The 17,323-nt window shown below is 32.4% G+C and overlaps 2 protein-coding genes across 2 annotated transcripts; one reads left to right on the top strand and one right to left on the bottom strand.

Annotated features, from left to right (window-relative positions):
- Positions 1-85: 85 nt before the first annotated feature.
- On the bottom strand, positions 86-14,312 carry LOC145314636 (uncharacterized). Its single transcript, XM_080154628.1, has 8 exons — positions 14,174-14,312; positions 9,877-9,951; positions 8,827-8,929; positions 8,280-8,345; positions 2,910-2,959; positions 2,615-2,671; positions 1,983-2,051; positions 86-619 (listed from the first exon to the last, which is right to left on the bottom strand). The coding sequence occupies exons 1-8, from the start codon at positions 14,308-14,310 to the stop codon at positions 553-555; spliced, it is 624 nt and encodes a 207-aa protein (XP_080010754.1). The 5' UTR covers positions 14,311-14,312; the 3' UTR covers positions 86-552.
- Positions 14,313-16,122: 1,810 nt separating this feature from the next.
- LOC145314956 (uncharacterized) lies at positions 16,123-17,005 on the top strand. Its single transcript, XM_080155031.1, has 3 exons — positions 16,123-16,420; positions 16,668-16,773; positions 16,942-17,005. Exons 1-3 carry the CDS (start codon positions 16,177-16,179, stop codon positions 17,003-17,005), a joined length of 414 nt encoding a protein of 137 aa, XP_080011157.1. The 5' UTR covers positions 16,123-16,176.
- Positions 17,006-17,323: the final 318 nt, after the last annotated feature.

Here is a 17,323-nt window from a genome sequence, read left to right on the forward strand (position 1 = left end):
TATATAAAGGTTTACAAGGCATATTTTGCCTTAAGGGCCCTAAATTGATACCTCAAGTTTAAGAATATCTGAAATTTTAAGAAGATTTTGGATGATTTTAAAAGATTTATTTTATACATTTTAATCGATGATAAATTATAAATATTCATATTTAGAATTATTTTAAGATTACTTAGTCAAATTGGGAAACTACTTACTCCCCAAAAACTGGCCCAAATATTTTGTACAAAAAAATATGATACTTTAAAATGTATTTTGACAAGCGACAACTTTAAGAATCTAGTGCCTTTACATGAATACGAAGTGAAAGGAAGAAAAATAGCCTTAAACCATCCCAAGATTTAAAAAGTAAAAAAATAGCATAAAATCATCCAGGAACTAATGTGTAGCTTACTAAAAATGGAGAACTAAATAGGTTAGGCAGTTATCGAAATCTTAAGCCACAGACAACTACTTCTTATAATAGGTTTACTTAGTACTTTGACCATTAAATATAACTAGAAAATTTAAATGCAATTCGGCGAAGGTAACACACATGCACATTGATTAATTTTAGTAGAAATTACTTTTTTCATGCGCTACAAGTTCTTTTTCTACATCATTGTATTCCATGTAAATCCTAAATAAAAATCATTTTAATTCACATTTATTTATTGTCATAGATTTATTAATTTTACATAAATGATTATGAAAATGGACATAGAATATATTGGATATTATGACAGGAGAAATTATTTTGTCAATTTAGGTTGCTAACATGGTCTTTATTTATTGGTACGTTAGCCCAGTAGGAGGGGAGGGTATGTAGTAAATGTGGTGGATGGGGGGATTGTTATTTTAGCCTGCTACGAGTTTCACTTTTTTACAGGATAACATGCAAATCTGGTGTAAGATCCAAGTAATAATATATCCATTATTATGAAGTAAGAAAGCATACAGTGACAGAAAGGAGTTCATAGGGTTCCACGCCAAACGTAGGAGTCCCAAACGCAGTAGTGGAAAAACATCGGAGTGGACAAACGCAGGAGTCCCAAACGTCGGAGTGGAACAAACGCAGGAGTGGGACAAACGTCGGAGTGGACAAACGCAGGAGTTTTGGGACAAACGTCGGAGTGGTCAAACACAGGAGTTTTGATTTTTTTTTAGTTTTTAATTTTTTTCAATTTTTAATTTTTTTTTAATTTGAATTTTTTTTTTCAATTTTAAATTTTTTTTTACAACCCCCCCCCCCCCCCCCCATCCTCGGTCCCGTTATTTTTCTTTGTTAGGTTAGGTTAGGTTATAGGCCAGGGGGCCGAGCGCTGCGGCTAGGCAGGTTAGGGTGCCAAGCGATGCGGCCATAGTCATTATCTTGTAGACAGGGGTATAAAAAAACTTCAAAATTGTCATATTATTAAAATAGCGGACACTCCTAGGTTTTACTTAAGAAATGTCCACTCCGACGTTTGGGACTCCTGCGTTTGTCCACTCCGACGTTTGGGACTCCTACGTTTGGGGTAGGACCGTTTATAGGGGTTGACGGGGAGGGGGGAGTCATTATACACTCCATGAACAAATATAAAGGAACAATATTATGTCATCATATTTTACAGAAATAACTATCTGCTTGGACCCTAGTATCTTCATAACTGCTTTGTATTCAATGTGGTTGGAATAAAGGGACAGATGGGTCAAATGTTGTTAAATTAATCAGATCTAGAGCAGTTCACGGTGAAATATTTCCGGTAACGAGTATCTCCAAAAATCTATAAACTTTAAAGTCTGCTAGCTGCCAAACGGCTGAACATGCATGTGATGCCCATGCACCATTTTAAGCGCCATGAGAAGGTATATAAATATTCTGAAATTGCCAAGAGCCAATGATAATCGCTACCAGGAACCTTTTACCGTGAACTGCACTAGATCCAACATTTCAATGTTGTGGCACGCCCTTTTACAATTCTTGATGCTTTTGTGTGGAATAGAATTTAAAATGTATAAGCCTGTAGAAAGCGTAGCCGAAGAGGAGGAAGTACAGCAGATACAGAATAGCTTCGATTGGATTCGGCAGTCTGCAAAAAAAAAAGGATTAGATTGTCTAACGGTTTGCCGTGTTCACCAGTGGCCGGATAGAAAGTGAGTTCGAACTCTTGGCCTCCGATGCGTTAAGACTAGTTGCTTCGCCTTTAGCCTCTAGGGGAGGGCTTGTAGCTGAGGTCATAAAAATAGCATATTGCCGTATTTTGGTCAGGTTTAGAATTACAGCTGAATTTTTAAATTGTAAATGGTTGATTTCCCTGATTTTTCTGAATATTTTAAGGGGAGATTTTATCTATAATACAAAGTAGAACGATGTCTGTCTGTGTGTCTGTTTGTTTGTAGCGAAGGATCTCGCTAACCGCTGAACCGATCAGGTTCTCCTTTACAGGGTAGCTTCTCATAGGTCCCGGGAAGGTTTATAACTATTTTCTTGGGGGGTTGGACACCCCCCAAAAAAAAAATTAAAATAGTGGGGTTGACTAATGACTACCTACCCCTTCCTCCCCCCAAAAAATTTATAAAATATGAAAAATTGGTTTGATTAAATCTCTAGGGGCGAAGCCGCTAGTTAATAATATAATAATAAAATTGTTACCTTGTGATAAATCTAGCCATGTTTTCTCTCAACGTTTTTGGTTTCTCTTTCTTTTCGCTATAAAATAACATTGTTTATTTCAGTCGCATACTTTTTTAGCCAGTCAAATCATATCATCTTATTAAATAAAGTACCTAGTATTGTTTTTATTGTCTGAAGCTTAAGATCTCAATTATTACTTAACCGATTATCTTTTCCCTCATAGGATCTTCACACAGGTCCTTGATGGTTGCCTTCCTGTTTTCAGATTAAGGGCCTCAGGTCTAGTGGCGTAGTTATTAATAAAAAAAATTACCTGGGGTAATTCAATGCCTTGCTCATTAGTCCTTTGTTTGTCATGATATGCTAAAAAAGTAACACATTTTTGGTCATTTAATGACAGCGTACTTTTTAGTGCTTAGCTTAAGCTACATTCAAATTAGGGGTTCTCAGTATATAGAAGTAAAAAATTACATATTTTTAAAAGCGAAGCTTTTCTATAATTAGGGTTGGTCCGTCCGTGCGTACCGGATAGCTTTTTTTTGTTAATTTAGGCATGTTAAAATTGTCCTGTCGATTTTAAACTTTGCATGATTATTCCTGAAGTAGATAGGTACGATTTAGAAAGAGTAGCAACTCTAGGGTAACGCGGGGTAATTCCGGTCAATTTTTTTCTTCAACTTAAAAAAAAAACATACTTCCCAAAAACTTTTTCCGGTTTTTAAGAGTGCAAATGAACGATATGGCAATAACGAAGAAGCCTGTCTTGGTCCCATTAAGATCTCGCAACTAGAAGTCGGTCAAAAATCGGTTTAAAGGGCGGCGGTTGGCCTATACCGGAATAGCCCCACCGGTGGGGCTATTTCGGTCAGTTGACTTTGGGGGGGTGGAACACCCCCTTAAAGTATTTTTTTTTTTTAATTTTAAACTATGAGTAGAAAGCTGAGGTCATTAGCTTTCTAACAGTACTAGTCGCATGCAGATCAGACAATTTTTTGACAACATTTTCCCCATTTTAAAAAAGTCGGTAAAATCGCAAAAAAAAACATCAATTTTTTTCATGCAAACTTTTAAAAAAAAATCATACTTTTTATTATATGATTAGGTTTTTTTAAGCTTTATACATAAATTAGAGGCAATTTCTGATTCGCAGGTCTTGGAATTTCTTGAAAAAAGTGATTTTTTCCAAAAAAAATTTTAATTTTAAAAACCCTGCCAGTTTTGACAGCAATTTTTGATACAATTTTTCTTGTCTCAAATTGGCTAGGATTGACCTACAAGGGTGGTTAAGGTGTCTAAAGATGCAAAATTACATGCCTGACAATTAACTCGAAATGATATGGGGTCTAACTCTAATATTTCAACACATTTTATGCAACAGGAATTTTGAAAATGCAAAATTTTGAATATGTACTCTAAATCTTGGAGATAGAACCCATATCCTGGGGAGTTTTTGTTAGGACATGCAAAGAGCTTTCTATAGACACCTTTCTAGCTTAATCCTAGCCGATTTGACATAAAAAATCCAAACCGCGCAAAAATCGCGAACACCCTCTTATACGAAAAAGATGTAAGAGTTTCATATGGAATTTAAAATCTTCTAGCGGTCTTTCTATTAGACATACCCCTTCTTACATGAGCCAATGCAGCTGATACATCTTCAGGCAAATATTTAAGGCGTTCCTTTGGGTGATATACTCTTCCCATTACTATAAAAATGTGTCTGAAAAATTTTAAATGTCTTTACAATTTGAAAAGCTTAGGCAACAAAACATGACATAATACAAGCAGTAAGATGACTAATAATGTACATCTAACAACAGGCAAGGGAAGGTTAAAGCCTTTGTCATGCATTGAGGTTGTTCATGCTTCCAGATCACCTGAAAAAAAAGTTAGGGTATTATAAATTTATAAATACAGTAATAAAACAAAAGTAAAAAAAGTGACCGGAATAGACCATATTTTTGAGACGAAAAAAAAATTATGAAAAAATCAAGTTAGAACAACGCCTCCAATTGCAAACGATAAATCAATGCCATATCTTTCATTTTACAAAAACCCGCGGGTCAATAGGACTTACCATTTTTTCACAATTTTAGGTTGAACATGGCCTATTTTGAAATTTTTTTTTGCAAATTTTTTGCAACTTTTTGAGGGCAAAAAAATCATAGAAGGAGTGATCTGACAAAAATTTGCTGAAGTAAGAAATGAAAGTATAGGCAATAAACTACAACTTTGCTTTTCTGAAGATATCTCGCAAACGTTTAGAACACCGTTAAAAAACGGTTTTAAAAAAGTTAGTCGAGTGACCGGAATTAGACCCCCCTACCGCATTTACCCCGCGTTACCCTATAATCTTTACCAACGTCCATTTTAAACATGTTGATTTTTTAACTTTTAACAGCAATGTTTTATGGGATATAATCATCCGATTGATTTGATTTTTGGAGTACTGATTCCTATTACAATAAGGTACAATATTATAAGCGAAGCATCTCTATAATCAAGTCCTAAAAATGTCAGTATGTCCTTAAAGGAATCCTGCAAGAAATACCACGCTTTAACTGCTGAAAGACTGCCACAAGTAGACCAAATACCCCAAATTTGAAGCCTTCAGCTTCTATAACAAAAAAGTTCTAGGCATTTTAAAATGACATTTTATGTACAATGGAAATTTTGAAAGAATTGCAATGCTCATGTTGAAAACTTTAAAATTAAACTACATGGCCTAGAAACAAAATTATAAGCTTATTTTTGTCATAAATTTAGGTTTCCAGTAACTAATTATATTTTTACAATAAAAATACCAATTTTTAAGTCAAAATCATTAAAAAAAAATAAGTTTTACTTGCGTTGTACCGAATGTACTGTAGCCAATCAGAAGGCTGAATCAGCTTAGCAACCAATCACAGCTAAGCTTGTATTAGTTTACCCCTTTGTTTCCGCTATGATTTTCGTTTAAAAATGCAATTTAAATCGAATTTTTTTCATAGATTTTGACTATGAAATGTGGTGTTTTTATTGTAAAAATGTAATCAGTTACAGGCAATCTGAGTTTCTGACAAAGATAAGGTTATAATTTTATGTCTAGGCAACGTAATTTAATATTGTTTTTTCTTTTATGAGCATTGGAAATCTTTCAAAAATTCCATTGTACATAAAATGCTATTTTGAAATGCCTAGAACTTTTTTGTTATTGAAGCTGAAGGCTTATAATTTGGGGTATTGGGTCTTCTTGTGGTAGTCTTTCAGCAGTTAAAGCGTGTTATTTCTTGCAGGCGTCCTTTAAACAGAATTCTGTATTTAAGAAGTTTGGCAACAAATTTACGTATAATTTTGTCGAAACATATGTATTTATATTTTGTATATTCAATATATAATGTTCGTCTGTCATACCGTTTCAGAGCTTCGCTTTTATGGATGTTGTCATACTTGTTTTTTTTTTAAGTTTTATCATAATTTTTTAATTTTATTAGTTAGTATTGTAAATAATCAACTATGCTTATAACTAAGTTTTAAAGAATAAGTAATTTTATTGGTGATGATTATTGGTCTTCTAAAGAAGGTGTATCAACTTTTTTGCTTTTTATTTAAGATAGCTAGCCGGTTCTTTTAGTAAGTAGTAGATGTAAAATTTTTCATAGAATTCAGATATGCAATCGGTTTTTTTGTAGACCTCTTATTTTTTAAGTAATTTAAGTTTTAAAAAAAAATAATTAAGTCGGTTTTAAGGTACTAAAACGTAACAAAATAAAAGAAGAAAATGGCCAGTATGAACAAAAATAGTAAGATCTTTAATTTGACACCTTACTTTTAAAATTCTGTTAAGTAATTATTGAAAAAATCTATTTTGTTAACCTCGGATTAATCAAAACTTTGAAATTAAAAATATCCTCTCACAGGCATAAAAAGTATGTGTTCATATATACTTTTAGAATGAGAAAAATAATACGAATCCATTCTAAACAAAATTGAAAAACTTTTATAAAACTAAAATAAAAAATATAAGTTTATTTTAAGAATCATAATTTTCGGCTTTGAAGGGTTAGCTTGAATAAAACCTGAATAAAACCTAAACAAAAGACAATGTAATGTAGCAGATATTTTTTAAACACAAGAAACAATAATGTATTTTTAACTGCATTGTTTTGAAGTTTATAAACAGACTGATGCATATTTGTTCATAATTTTTCATTCTTTACATGTTCTGTAATATCACTATATTTATTGTAGTATCTATTGTAGTGATGGGAATCCGGATCCGGAATCCGAATCCGGAATCCGGAATCCGCCCAATTTTCGGCCAATTTTGGAATCCGAATCCGGATCCGGAATCCGTTTTTTATAGCGGATTCCGGATTCTTAATTGGTAGGCTAAATTTAGGTTAGAAAATACCAAGCACATTTTTAGGACATACGTAGCACTTAAATTTTTTTCTACATAACAAATTTTAATAATTACTAATGTGATGTAAATGTTTTAGTTATGCTGGAAGTCAACTCTTTAAACAAATCAAGGCTTCAACCAAGTAACATAGTGATAAATTAACGAAAAAAGCTATCCCTCTGTGACGGACGGCCTTTTAAAATACTGCTAGAATCCGGAATCCGAATCCGGAATCCGCCAAAAATAAGAATCCGGAATCCGCAAGAATCCGTCACTTTTTTTGACGGATTCCTTCAGAATCCGGAATCCGAATCCGGCCCAAAAATTCGACGGATTCCCATCCCTAATCTATTGTATATATTGTATGAACGTTCTCCTTTTTTTTGGCAATTCTATTGGTTAACTTTATAGGTTAAGCTTCGCGATTCGTCAATTTTCGCGATTTGTGATTGGCTAGTTTAGTAGTTACAATTCTTAAAATAAACTTTTTATTTTTTTTATTTTTTATTACAATTTTTAAAAACTTTTTCAATTTCGCTTACAATGGATTCGTAATATTTTTCTGATTCTAAAGGTATATATGAACCCATATTTTTTATTTCTGTTTGATAAAATATTTAGGTTTAAAGTTTTTATTAAACCAAGATTAAAGAAATTGATTTTTTCAATAATTACTCAACAGAATTTTAAAAGTAAGGTGTCAAATTAAAGATCTTACTATTTTTGTTCATACTGGCCATTTTCTTCTTTTATTTTGTTGCGTTTTAGTACCTTAAAACCAACTTAATTATTTTAAAAAAAAAACTTAAATTACTTAAAAAATAAGAGGTCTACAAAAAAACCGATTGCATATCTGAATTCTATGAAAAATTTTACATCTACTACTTACTAAAAGAACCGGCTAGCTATCTTAAATAAAAAGCAAAAAAGTTGATACAACTTCTTTATATCTTACGAACGGAATTATTGCATTTTTTCATTCTGTAGGATAAAATCAAGAAAAAAAATATAAAAGGTGCCCTATCTCTTTTTCCCAAATATCTATCTAAAATAATTTAATGGTAGCCTATGATTTCATTAAGGAATAGTTATTTATCGCATTATAGACATAAAAAATTATAACATTAAAACTAGTTTTGTTACCCCCGAAGGCCCGTGCAAGTAAAATTTGTAATAATGATTTTTTTTAAATATTTGTGGGAAATTGTCTGTAATTCGATGCTATACATGATTTTACAGTATGGCTGAGAATCTTTTCTAATCCAGCGGATATTAATCGGTTTAAAGCCATAATATTACCTGATATTGATGTAGTGAAGGAGTTATATTTCCTTTGGCTTTACTCAGCTTCCTTTCTTTTATCATCTACAAATATTAAAATTAAGAGACCTCTAGAAGCACTGTAGAGAGGGGGAGGATGATTAGAGGTTGACTCAGTACCTTGAATTAAGTTTTGAAGAAAAAGTTAGAGAACAAAATTGGGCGGGGGGGGGAGGATTTTTTTAATGATTTTTCTTTGGAGTGTTAATTTATCTACAGTTCCTTCACCAATTTAAAGTACTAGTTGCTGCGTCCATAGCCTCAAGGGGGTGGGGGGGGGGGGTAGGTCAGCAAAATAGCCATAAACGACCCGAAGACACGTTTAAAGCTTCCCCATTATGTATACACAAATATGGCCAATTTTTTCCCGAGATCTTTAGGTACAGACAACATACCTTCCTTTATATTACATGATACAAATTGTAAACTTGAAATGCTAAGCTGACATAATTATCATTCTTTATAAAAATACGAGATCTTAAGCTTCAGACAGACAGACATCAAGCTACATTGTATTATAGATTACTTGTTCATAAATGGAATCAGGATCCAGTTCTGGATCCTGGTCTTTGTCCTGTATGATGTATTCTGCCTCCTCGAGTATAGTGGGTCCATGGCTACAGCAACCACTGAATAAATAAATGGATTTACACCAGATTATCATGTACTCTACTAGAGTGAAATTTGTAGCTGGCTAAAATAACGATCTACCTCTTTTAACAAATTCCTTCCCCGCCTACTGGATGAACGAAATGACTATTAATCATGTCCATGTTAGCTACCTAAATTAACAACAACTTTCCCCATTTCTAAATAGTATGATAGACAGACAGGTAGATATTTAATTTTTTTTAACTAAAATTTGGAATGGGGGGGGGGGTGGAGGCTGGCATTCCCACCCAAAAAAATTCCTCCTCTCTAAATAAAAAAAACTTTATTTTCTTTTTCTATGTAAATCTAAAATAAACAAGGATGACAACATCCATAAAAGCGAAACGGTAGGACAAACGAACATTAACACTTATATAGTGTCAGAACTAAATAATCAGAATATAAATGTATAAGAATCGGAGCAAAATTGTAAGTAAATTTGTTGAAAAACTGCTTGATACAGGATAATGTTTATGGACATATTTACATTTTTGGGACTTGATTATAGAGTTGCTTTGCTTATAACATTATACTTTGTTGTTCTACGAATCAACATACCAAAAATCAGATCAATCGGATGATTAGATCACATAAAAATTTGTTGTTAAAAAGTAAAAAAAAAACATATTTAAAATGGACGTACGGACATTCTGGTAATGATTATAGAGTTGTTACGCTTTCTAAATCGTACCTAACTACTAATGGAATCACCATGCAAAGTTTGAAATCGATAGGACAATTCTAACATGCCTAAATTAACGAAAAAAGCTATCCGTTTGTGACGGAAGGACCGACCCTAATTATAGAAAAGCTTCGCTTTTGAAAAATTGCGTTATCGAATTCAACTCCTCCCTCCTCAAGTACCCCTAAAGTGGCGTAACCACCAGTAAATAGATAATTGAGTATGGCAGTTGAGTTGACTCACCTTGCAAAAGAGCTGTAGCCTGCAAATATATTTGGTTTGGTTTCTTGAGTCACAGACACCCGGATATCATCCAAACTAAACATAAAAGGTTTTCTCGTATTCATTCGAAACCGAATAATATCCGGTGCACATAGGGGCAACAAGGGGCAACAATTCACCACCCCCAAATCAAGTTTTAAACATTCTATGAGTATTATCATACCCAGTGTACATCAGATTTCAAAGGAATCGTAAAAATACGCTTTTTAAGTAAGCATTCTAATGCATGGAAGTCAAGAAATGCAAAAATTTTCTTACAGAAAAAGCCATACTTTTTGTGTTTCACCAACTATTTTAAAAGTATTATAAAATCTCTTAGAATTAACGTAATTAGACAAAATAACTTCTGATGAGTCATGCATTACATATATTTTGACAGTATAAAAGAAAAAAACACAAATTGAAGAAATTAGTCTTAAATAATTCTAGTTGAAGTCAAGATTTTAGTTTTTATTTGTTTGTTTTTTAATCAACATTTAAGAAGACAGTATGAGGAAACATGTTTTCACTGGTTGCCACCGACTAAAAATACGATATTTGATTACCCAAAGACATATCATAATCGCCTGTACTGGTCTCATTTACCCCCCCGCGCCCCCGTAGGGGTTTTTAGCCCGTTTTCTGAACGTGGGTGCACGAAAAGCTTGTAAGAAAAGGCGTTTAAATGCGCTTTTAAAGTCAAAACTTAAGATATAATTCAAATAAATAAAAGACACAGAAACATAGACATATTGGGAAATATTTATTCTGACTTAGAATTAAAGTTAATAATAAATATTTTCAAGTTCTATTGCACAAAAAGATGGGGAGGAGAGGGGGGGGGGGGCTAAACCTAAATCTAAACCTCTTTATGTTTGATGTTTTAATGTAACTAAATAATCGTTTCTATAGATTATTACAAATATCAGGGATCTAAAGGGGACAAAGGTCAATAAATTGTTGTACATCCCCAATGATATTACACAAAATTACCCCTTTTGTAGATTAAAGTTAGTAGTTAAAACGTTTGAACACAAACTGTAAAACTTTGGGGACTAGTGTTATAAACAGCCCAATGTCCCCTACCTCACTGCGAAAAGGTAAAGTTAATATGCAAATAACGTGAGGTTCTTATAATCATTCTAAATTTGAATTAGCAAGTAGTCTATATGTCTGTCTATTGGTAATGCTTTGTTTTTAAATTATGTAGTTACAGGGTATTCATGTTTAAAGTCAGCAGTTTTATTTAGAAAGGGAGGGGACTGTTAATTACACTAGTCCCCAAACTTCAAAGTTTTATAATAACGTTTTTATATTCGTTAGCATAAGAACTTCAGGAAATTTAATTGATTTTTTATTGGTTGGTTCATTAAGTGTTGTTGATGAGTGTCAAAACTTTTCAACCACTAATTGTCATCTACAGACAAATAATTTTGTAATATAATTTATTAAATATGTATTTATTAAATATGTATCAATATTGGGGATGTACATATTAATCGGTTATTGTTTTGTTCCTTAGATCCCTAGGTGTTAATATATAATACAAAGTAGCTTGATGTCTGTTTGTCTGTCCGCCCATCCCTTAAGATCTCGCTAACCACTAAACTGATTGAATTCTACTCTTCAGGGAATATATCTACTGGTCCTGTGGTTGTTTAAAGATCTTTTTCAAAAATAAAAATCCCCCTCAATTTTTTCATATTTCTATAATTAGGGTCGGTCCGTCCGTACGTCTGGTACAGTTAGCTTTTTTACTTAACTTAAACAGGCTAGAATTGTCCTATCGATCTCAAACTTTTCATGCTGATTTCTACAACAGTTAGGTACGACTTAGAAAGCACAGCAACTCTATAATCGTTACCAGAAAGTCCGTACATCCATTTATAACAAGCTGATTTTTACTTTTTTGACAACAAATAATGGTTTTGAATGTTAAAAATATCCTATTCATCTGATTTTTTGAATACTGATTCCTATTTCAATAACGCCTATTGTTATAAGCGAAGCATCTCTATAATCAAGTCCTAAAAATGTCAGTATGTACTTAAACAGTAACATGTATTTAATCAGTTTTAATTACAATTTTGTATAGACATGCATTAATATTCAGTTCTGACACTTCACAAGTGTTAATGTTCGTTTGTCCTTCCATTTCAGAGCTTCGCTTCTTTCATGGATGTTGTCATCCTTGTTCAATTACCTCTTGGGGCAAATCCCCTAGAGGCTAGGGGCGAAGCCGCTAGTATACATATAAACAGTAAACAAGAATCATAATATCATTATAAATATAGATATTAGTTAAAAAAATGTATGTTAATCATGCCCACATTTATAATGGATTTAATAAACATAAAAATAAAGTGAAACTTGTAGCTTGCTAAAATAAGGATCCCCATCCACCCCCATTTACACCATCCCCTCCCCTCCTACTGAAATGAATTCCATGACCCCAAAGTAGACACTTTGAACATTAAAATCGGACTACAATTAACCTAGTTACACTTTAAAGGGCCCAAAAAGCTAGTGATAGGGTAGCTGCGCTACTAAAAAATTCTCATATTGCTCTGATAACCAAAACCCCTAATTAGACAATTTGAACACGAAATTCAAGATAGTTGATGGATAGATAGATGGATAGATAGATGGATAGGTAGATGAATAGATATATGGATAGATAGATGGATAAGTAAATGGATAGACAGATGGATAGATGGATGGATAGATAGAGGGATAGATTGATGGATGGATAAATTGATAGTTGATGGATAAAGAGATGAATAGTTGATGGATAGATAGATGGATCGATATATAGATGGATAGAGAGATGGATAGAGAGATGGATATATAGATGGATAGTTAGATGGATAGATAGATGGATAGATAGTTGGATAGATAGATGGATAGATAGATGGATAGATAGATAAATAGATAGATGGATAGATAGATAAATAGATAGATGGATAGATAGATGGATAGATAGATGGATAGATAGATGGATAGATAGATGGATAGATAGATGGATAGATAGATGGATAGAGAGATGGATAGATATATGGATAGATAAATGGATAGATTGATGGATAGATAGATGGATAGATACATGGAAAGATAGATGGATAGGGTAAGGGGGGACTATTTTCGGGAGGGGTTAATCTGGTAATTTTCTATCTACCTTCATAATAATAGGTAGATGAATAGATATATGGATAGATAGATGGATAAGTAAATGGATAGAAAGATAGATAGATGGATGGGTAGATAGAGGGATAGATTGATGGATGGATAAATTGATAGTTGATGGATAAAGAGATGAATAGTTGATGGATAGATAGATGGATCGATATATAGATGGATAGACAGATGGATAGATAGATGGATAGATAGATAGATGGATAGATGGATAGATGGATAGATAGATGGATAGATAGATGGATAGATAGATGAATAGATATATGGATAGATAGATGGATAGATTGATGGATAGATAGATGGATAGGGTAAGGGGGGGGGCTATTTTCGGGAGGGGTTAATCTGGTAATTCTCTATCTACCTTCATAAAATGACCTTTATCTCCATGTTCCTTTCAAATGACAGAAAAAAACATAAAAGCAAATTTGTGTGTTGTTAAATTACCTACAAAAAAGTATAAAATGAAATTTTTGTGAGATGAATTTTAAGGGTAGTAAATAATTAAATCCCCTTTTTGGTTGATTTGCCCCAATGTGCGGTGGATTAAAACCGGTTCTCAACCATGCGAAAAAACTATGTCTAGCATCGTATAACATCCAGTTTTCTACGAAAATAAAAATGTGCAATCATAAGATTAAAACCAGTTTTTTGCCCGTGCCTTCGACATCTCGTTGCTAAAAAAAACTTGTTTTAATCTTATAATTGTACATCTAATATCAGCGCCAGCGGAAAGCTGTTTATAATACGATGCGAAATATAACTATTATTTCATGCGTGTGTATGTATTGTACATTGATTTTAAAGAATTGTTATCATCAAAAGTGGTCAAAATTGATTGAATTTTTGTGTTAAATTGACTTACATGCTAAATATTAATTAAAATTTGTTTTGTTTGTTATTACTGTGCTACTCATGGCCCTTTGCATAGACGTTCAAGCGAGGGGGGTAAAGGGGTGTTTTCCCCTTCAAACCTTTTCTAAACCCTCATTTTATCCCCTCAAACCTTTGAAAACCTAGTTTTTAGTTTTAAACCCCCTCAAAAAAGCTTGGATGTCCTTGCTTGGCAATGTAAAAAGAAAAATCTTACTTTACAGTTGACTTTTGTCTCCTTATTTTGGTTGTGTCTTTAACCAAATCAGAATCTAAAGTAAACTTTGAGTTTCCAAATTTTTCGTGAAGCTTTTGTTTTGTCAGCTCGGGGTACAATCTTTTCTTTGCTTTCATTTTTTTCTGAAAATGTTTTATCATTAAAGTATCTGACTGTATATGGATTACAAAGGTTACAAATATCTTTAATTTTATACTTTTTTTATTTTGACTAGGGGCTTTTCTATAAAAAGCGGTGTTAGCTTGCACCCCCTCCCCCAACCACGTATATTTTGATTTTCAAAAAAAAAAAATTTGGTGCGTGTATTATTTTCAAGGGAATCGCGCCAGGAGGGTGGGAGAAACGACCCCACTCCCCTCCGACATTTAATTGACTTTGGAATAGATCGGTGCAGCCGTTTACGTTATCTTTTGAAACACACACAAATTATGACTTTAAGAATATGATTAGAGTAAAAATCAACAATTATATCTAAAGTTATTTTTAAAAATTATATGATTAAGGCAGCTTTATTATTTATGATTTCGCCATAATGTTGTCTCTACGCAGCTTAACTTACCTCTCACGAGATTGTTTAGTCCTTTGACACTGTACATAATTATTATTTGATCTGTCCTTAATATTTTATTCATATTCAATTTTTTTGTTTGTATATGAATATTTAATACCTGTATTATAACACTGTTATTATTTTTACTTGTTATGTGTGTCATAAAATAAATATCTAACTTTGCGTAGTTTTTCTTTATACACTTCTTTATTGTAGTTCAGTATATTGTTCTTTTTTTTGCAATAAATAATGTCAAACTGACCTTTTTTTTATAAAATCACATGATGTAGCAACAACTAAAGAATTTTCTAGTTACCGTAACTAAGGCTTATACAAATTATTATTGATAAAACATTGGTTTAATCGATATATTATTACTTGGATGTTGCACCAGATTTTCATGTACTCTAATAAAGCTATACTCACAGCTGACTAAAATAATGATACCCCTCTTTACCTTCTTCTAATGGATGAACGAACTGAACAATAAATGAGGACCATTGTAGCAACCGTAAATTGACGTCAAATTTTTCCCCTGTCAATGTATCCATGTTTTTTATATCCATTATTGGTTTCTGTTTTCCTTTGAATGTCGTCATACTATGATAACAATTACAAGAAAAATTTACAGTGAAAGGACATTGAAAGATTTATTGATTTTCCACCCAACAAATTTGTCAGAAGTATTTATTTTCAGGAATCTAAACGGATATGACAATGGCTGATGAATTGACCTAAATCCCCAAAATTACCCCTTCTTTAGATTACAATTTGTGGTTGAAATATTTGGACACTTAATAAACCAACCAAATTTCAATGAAAGTCCCCAAAGTTTTTAGGCATCGAATAAGAAAACTTAATTATAAAACTTTGGGGACAAGTGTATCCCCCCCTAATTTATATTGGTATCCTTAAAATATTGGGTGAATATAAAATTGTATTATCAAATGTTACTCCGAAGTCAAGGTGCATATAATTTAAGGGAATAAGCAAATAGGAATTACAGCAGTCTTAATCTATTATCAAATTAAATATTGATCTTTTATAGCAATCCAAAGATTGGAAAATAAACATTTATTTGTTTAAGCCGTTATAGAGATCTATTGTTTAGAAGAAGAAAAAAAACTAACTACATAATGTTGCAGACTCTATTTGAATCTTACGGGTTAAAACAAAGGACGTTAAAATGATTTACAATATAATACCTTAAACAAAATTACCCTTTTCACTACTATTGGTTATTCTTCTATTTTATTCCTGCTATAATTACCACCTATCAAAGGCAAACTTACAATTTAATTTTGGAGGGAAAAAATTTATTTATGTCCCCTGAAATAAAGAAGTTTTATTTCTATGTATAATTTTATATTTCAGACACAAAAATTTAGATTTCCTTAATACATGGCAATTACAATAATTGAATTCTATTAAAATGCAGAATATAGATACTTCTACAAGTTATTATAATCCACCGGGCTCAGAACAGGACTATGGACGCCATTTTCAGTCAACTGGGCAACATCTTGAATCACCAGGACGTCATCTTGAATCATCTGGGCGCCATGTTGATTACCAAGGACGCCATCTTGAATCACCTGGGCGCCATCTAGAAACACCTCCACCTGGTTATCAAGAAATGAATAACAGGGGAGATTTTAGCAGCCTTAGCCAGAAAGGCACACAATGATTTTAATTTAATTAACACATAAAAACATTTTACTTTGCAGTTTAACTTTGCTCTTTTTTAGCTTAATCAAACCAGTTGTATTGTGTAAAGAAATGCAAGAAAAAAGTATAATGCAGAAATAAGATTTTTTTCATAAAAAAATACTATTTTAACATTTTCTTATGCTGGTTTGTGTTTTTTGTTTGTTTTAATAACTAAGTATACTATTTTATTTTAATCATTGCCATTATTGAAAGGTGAATTTTCTGGTCAAAATGTTCCACATCAGTTTGAGTCAGTCAAGTTGTTGAACAGAAGCTTAGATTCAGAAAGAATGGAAAACTTCAGTCAAGCAGGAATATTGTAAACTGAAAAGAAGAATTTTGGACAACAAACCGATTTATAACATATCCTTTGTTAAAAAAAACTTTTGCACATTAGAGTAGTGCAGTGCAGCTGCTTTTCAAAAAGCTTTTTAGTTCTCAATGGTATTTTCACATACTTTTAACAGTTAACAATGTAATTCTGCAGGAACCTACACTTCACCGGAGTTTCAACCATCAGTGAGAAGGAATTCTTCCCTGTCCAGTCTTGACGTAGAATCTCATGAGAGCTTTGATGATTTTGTCAGAAATTATGATTCCAGAAATGGTGCTCAACTTGATTATCAATCATCTAATAATTCAAAGGAAATAAAAATAATACAGCTATGTAATACGTAAGAATTGAAATAATCTATACTGTATTTTGTATTGTCTGATTGTTAAAAACTTAGAAAATTATTGTTTATATTACAATAATTTGTAGAATACCTTCTCTTCAAAAGACTTCATACATCTATTTAAGTCCCATACACTTTCTGATCAATTTATAATCTCTATAGTATTAGAGGCTGTCATCCTTGGCAGCATTT

The sequence above is a fragment of the Acartia tonsa genome, chromosome 3 (assembly GCF_053477335.1).
Source record: "Acartia tonsa isolate MP-2025a chromosome 3, ASM5347733v1, whole genome shotgun sequence".
NCBI lineage: Eukaryota > Metazoa > Arthropoda > Copepoda > Calanoida > Acartiidae > Acartia > Acartia tonsa.